Here is a 6,000-nt window from a genome sequence, read left to right as displayed (position 1 = left end):
GGAGAAATAGTCACAGCTATTCATTCCAATGACACCCACAGAGAACTTCATGTCTGTCCCTCCTGTAACTATTGCTAGAGACCAGTTTAAGAGATGTCGTAAAAATTGCAGAAATAAAATCTTATATCATACACACGAAAAAACACTAACACACAAACACACACTTGTGCATGTGATATGATATGCTTCTGATATGCTCCTGGTTGTGTGTGTGACATGCTTGTAGCATGAGGACCCGCAGGCCTGGTGAGGTACCAGGCCCCACACTCTGTGTTAGACACAGCACATTCTGCTCTGACACTGGCCAGGGGGGTCCTTTTCCTATTTCTCTGGGGAGTATTTGTAACAGCTGTGTCATCATTTCATTTGAATTACTTCAAGATGTGTTTCACAATCCCAGAATTAAACAATCCAAAATTATGGTCTCCAGGGCCATCCTATATACTAATGTTTCCTTCACTAGTTTTCATTCACAAATGCCACGCAAGATGAAACTTTTGAGGGGGAATTTAATCCACTTCAATGTGCAAGAGGAACTATGAGGGCACAATCATCTGCAGATAAAATACATCATGAGCAATACCACCACAGAGGAGACTTGAAATTTAGTAAAAGAGATCAAAAGTCACAAATAAAAAGGAAAGGAAAGGAAGAAAAGAAGAGGAGATAGAAAAAGAAAGAAAAAGAAAGAAAGAAGAAAAGGAAGGAAGGAAGAAAAGACAGCAGGTTGGGGTAGCCACACCAGCCCTCAATGGCTGCCCCAGGCTTTGTTGAATGAAGAAAAACTAACCAAATAAAAACTCAGGTGTTTAAGCCATGCTTTTTCTGGTTTGTGTTAATAGGCACTGAATGTTATTCCTAAGGGATTACCACATACCGGTATATTCTCTGCCATGTATGGGTGGTGGGTGGAAAGACTCCAAAGCCAAGAAGGTCTGGGCACTGGCCCAGCCACCAGGCCTGAGGGCCCAAAGACTTACATGGAGGTGCCAGGCTCCACGTGAGGTTTCCGTGACCGCATTTTGAAGAATGGAACTCTTGAAAAGGGTACTGTAATCACAGGAAAGCACAGCATGGATTGTGGGTCAAAGTCCGCCAGGCCTGCCAGCAAAGGAGGTGCTCCCTGCAGGAGGGCCCACCTCGGGGCAGAGAGCACAGCGTGGTCCTGGGAGGGGCTGGCTCTGACCAACTACAGGACAGAGGCAGGGGGTGGGTCAGGGAATGGGAGTTACTCTTTAATCGGTGCAGTTTTACTTTGGGAAGGAGAAGATGACCTAGAGAGATGTGTGGCAGATAGTGAGGCATGACAAAGTGAAAGCATGAAGGTCACTGAACTGTGTATTTAATAATAAAAATGGAAGCTTGTATGCGATGTCTATTTTACCACAATTAAAAAAAAATCCCAGCAGTGCTTCTAAGGCTGTCTAAACAGAGGCAGAATAGTGAGGAGCAATTTTCTGGCCACTGTTAAGTGGCTGTGAGAAAAGGACACCAGGGGCAGCCCATGCTGGGGAAACCTTCCAAGAGCCACTGTCTCCCAACCCTCCCTCCACAGGTTGCACGTGGACTCAGGCCTCCTTCAGCTTCCTGGTCCCACACAGCCACCTGGCTGCCATGCCCAGCAGCTTCCCACAGAGCCACACGGCAACCAGGGTGACCAACAGCAGGAACAAGAAGACGTCTAGCAGGTACTGCTCATGCCATGGCTGCTGCAAGGCGTAGGGCTTGAGGTGTGCTGCACCCCCTGTCTGGAGGATGTGGTCGATCCAGCCCACCAGCCGCTGGGCAGGGGTCAGGGGGTGGGAGCGCCTGATGATGCTAGCAGCCACCGCTGCTGATTTGTACCTGTAGGCAAGACAGGGCATGGCATACTCAGGGAACTCACAAGTTTTAGCGACCTGGCATTAGACAGAACACGCGCTTTCCACCGTATGCACAAAAAAGACTCAGTGTCAAGGAAAGGATGTTGGCCTGTTCTTGCCAATGTCTAGGTGGGTCCCTTGAAAAGTTCAAACTGATACCTACATGCAAAGACCCATGTACAGCACTAACCTGTAAAAAAGTGACTACATCAGTCAAGACTAATCTCCACCCAGAAAGGCTTATGGCACAGTAAGGGAAAAGTACATATATGTATATATGATGTACTACATTCATGAGGCAGAGCTTCTAAACTTGAAACCCTGTAAGATATTCCATTTTGGTTACACAGTAATATATTGTGTCTGATCACAATTTACCTTGGGATCAATGGGTCCCTTTTACTGAATCACATACCAGAAGTTCATTCAAAGTTACTTTGTGGCAGCCCTGAGTGGGGTGCCCTGGGAACATAGTGGAAACGAGACACAGGTTTCTGTCTGGGGGAGCTGAGGTTCTGCACTCTAGTGTGGGGGGACAGACAAAAACTAAAATGTAAAGAAATGGGGTAGTTACAGATCCCAAGGATTATTAAGAAGAAAATAATGAATCACAAGGGGAGTGGGTGGGAGAGGAGTCCAGGTAGGACTGTCAGAGTGGGAGCCACCCCTCTGAGGAGTCGACATTGCAGGGGAGACCTGAATGTCATCAGGAGCTGCCTGTGAGCAGAAGGGGAGGATGCTGCAGGGCGCAGCACAGACAAAGGGCCTGACGTTGGGACAGTGTGGCATTTTGGGAACAGAAGGGCAACCTCCTGCCTCAGTTGGAGCCCTACTACACAAGTGCCTGTTAAATATAGTGTTCTCAGAGACTCCCCGTATGTACGTCGTGTCCCTCACCACCCCTCAGGCAGGTTATTCTCAGCCTCTAACCTAAATTGCCTGGGCTGCCTTTCCCAGGAAGCAGGTCAGGGGTCAGCATCACACACATACATTATTCTGTGTCCAGGAAGCTTCAGCCTATATTGCAAACAAGATCCACACAGTACCCTTCGTGTTCAATGTCTTCATGCAGCGTACGTGCCCCCAGACCCAGAGAGCCACGTACCTCTTGTCTTCTATGACTTGCTTCATCTTCAGAGCCAACATTTCAGCCTTCAGCTGCTTTAACTGCAGGGAGACACCTAAATTTTTGACTTCTATTCGGACCACATTATCATGCTGGTCTGAAAGGACAGGAATCCCCACCATAGGCACGCCATGTTGGATGGCCTCCATTATGCTATTCAACCCACCGTGGGTGACAAAAAGACGGATACGAGGGTGAGCTGTTGGAAATAAAGAGAGCAGAACATTTCAGAATGGGAAGTTTCAGAACAATGGGGAAAGCAGGAAGAGCAGAAGAAAATATTATGGGATCTCAAAGTGTTTTGGAGAAAATGAATTTATTCATTTAGCCTAGGACACACTCAAGGGGACAGGTTCCAGGACACAAGATCCTGGGCTTGTCTCTGAACAGAAATGCCTCTAAGTCTACGTCATCCAACTAAGGCTTAGAACCCGGGATGCTTCAAAAGAGAGTGATAAGAGAGGAATATTCCTCCTCCTGCCCATCCATCCATCCACCCATCAATCTGTCTGCCCATCCATCATCCATCTATCCATCAATCCATCCATCCACCCACCCACCCATTCACCCAACCATCTGTCTACGCATCCATCCATCCATCCATCCATCCACCCATCCATCCATCCATCATCCATCCATCCATCCGTCCACCCATCCACTCATCCATCTGTCCACCCATCCATCATCCATCCATCCATCCATCCATACACCCATCCACCCATCCATCCGTCCACCCATCCATCCATCTATCCATCATCCATCCATCCATGCGTCCACTCATCCACCCATCCATCTGTCCACCCATCCATCATCCATCCATCCATCCGTCCACCCATCCACCCATCCATCATCCACCCATCCATCCATCCACCCATCCATTCATCCATCAACCCATCCACCCATCCACCCATTCATCCATCCATTCATCCATCATCCATCCATCCATCCATCGACCCATCCACCCATCCATCTGTCCACTCATCTATCATCCATCCATCCATCCATCCATCCATCCATCCACCCATCCACCCATTCACCCATCCATCTGTCCACCCATCCATCCATCCGTCCACCCATCCATCCATCCATCATCCATCCATCCGTTCACCCATCTATCCATCCATCATCCACCCATCCATCCGTCCACCCATCCATCCACCCATCCACCCATCCACCCATCCATCCATTCACCCATCCATCCATCCATTCACCCATCCATCCATCCATCATCCATCCATCCATCCATCCACCCATCCACCCATCCATCTGTCCACCCATTAATCCATCCATCCATCCATCCATCATCCATCCATCCATCCGTTCACCCATCCACCCATCCACCCATCCATCATCCACCCATCCATCCATCCACCCATTCATCCATCCATCCACCCATCCAGCCATCCATCCGTCCACCGATCCATCCATCCATCATCCATCCATCCATCCGTCCACCCATCCACCCATCCATCTGTCCACCCATCCATCATCCATCCATCCGTTGACCCATCCATCCACCCATCCACCCATCCATCCATCCATCATCCTTCCATCCATCCGTCCACCCATCCATCCATCCATCCACTCATCTATCCATCTGTCCACCCATCCATCCATCCATTCACCCATCCATCCATCCGTCCACCCATTCACCCATCCATCCGTCCACCCATCCATCCATCCATCCACCCATCCATCCATTCACCCATCCATCCATCCATTCATCCATCCATCATCCATCCTTCCATTCATCCACCCATCCACCCATCCATCCATCATCCATCCATCCATCCATCGACCCATCCACCCATCCATCTGTCCACTCATCTATCATCCATCCATCCATCCATCCATCCATCCACCCATCCCCCCATTCACCCATCCATCTGTCCACCCATCCATCCATCCGTCCACCCATCCATCCATCCATCATCCATCCATCCGTTCACCCATCTATCCATCCATCATCCACCCATCCATCCGTCCACCCATCCATCCACCCATTCACCCATCCACCCATCCATCCATTCACCCATCCATCCATCCATCATCCATCCATCCATCCATCCACCCATCCACCCATCCATCTGTCCACCCATTAATCCATCCATCCATCCATCCATCATCCATCCATCCATCCGTTCACCCATCCACCCATCCATCTGTCCACTCATCCATCCATCCATCATCCACCCATCCATCCATCCACCCATTCATCCATCCATCCACCCATCCAGCCATCCATCCGTCCACCGATCCATCCATCCATCATCCATCCATCCATCCATCCGTCCACCCATCCACCCATCCATCTGTCCACCCATCCATCATCCATCCATCCGTTGACCCATCCATCCACCCATCCACCCATCCATCCATCCATCATCCTTCCATCCATCCGTCCACCCATCCATCCATCCATCCACTCATCCACCCATCTGTCCACCCATCCATCCATCCATTCACCCATCCATCCATCCGTCCACCCATTCACCCATCCATCCGTCCACCCATCCATCCATCCATCCACCCATCCACCCATCCATCTGTCCACCCATCCATCCATCCATTCACCCATCCATCCATCTATCATCTATCCATCCATCCGTCCAGCCATCCACCCATCCATCTGTCCACCCATCCATCATCCATCCATCCATTGACCCATCCATCCACCCATCCACCCATCCATCCATCCATCATCCATCCATCCATCCGTCCACCCATCCACCCGTCCATCCGTCCACCCATCCATCCATCCATCCACCCATCCACCCATCCATCCGTCCACCCATCCACCCATCCATCTGTCCACTCATCCATCCATCCATCCATCCGTTGACCCATCTATCCACCCATCCACCCATCCATCCATCCATCATCCTTCCATCCATCCGTCCACCCATCCATCCATCCATCCACTCATCCACCCATCTGTCCACCCATCCATCCATCCATTCACCCATCCATCCATCCGTCCACCCATTCACCCATCCATCCATCCATCCACCC

The 6,000-nt window shown here is 50.2% G+C and overlaps 1 protein-coding gene across 1 annotated transcript in view; it reads right to left on the bottom strand.

Annotated features, from left to right (window-relative positions):
• Nucleotides 1–489: 489 nt before the first annotated feature.
• Nucleotides 490–6,000, bottom strand: part of LOC140849575 (UDP-glucuronosyltransferase 3A1-like) — a 47,641-nt gene continuing 42,130 nt past the window's right edge. The window contains exons 6-7 of the mRNA XM_073237144.1: nucleotides 2,968–3,187; nucleotides 490–1,845 (exon numbers count right to left, since the gene is read on the bottom strand). Coding sequence (XP_073093245.1) covers nucleotides 1,569–1,845; nucleotides 2,968–3,187 — 497 coding nt within the window. The 3' untranslated portion in view covers nucleotides 490–1,568. The remainder of the gene's footprint in view (nucleotides 1,846–2,967; nucleotides 3,188–6,000) is intronic.

Source organism: Manis javanica, chromosome 1, assembly GCF_040802235.1.
Source record: "Manis javanica isolate MJ-LG chromosome 1, MJ_LKY, whole genome shotgun sequence".
Classification (NCBI taxonomy): Eukaryota; Metazoa; Chordata; class Mammalia; order Pholidota; family Manidae; genus Manis; species Manis javanica.
The sequence above is the reverse complement of the archived record's forward strand: the minus strand, read 5'-3'. Positions and strand labels throughout refer to the sequence as shown.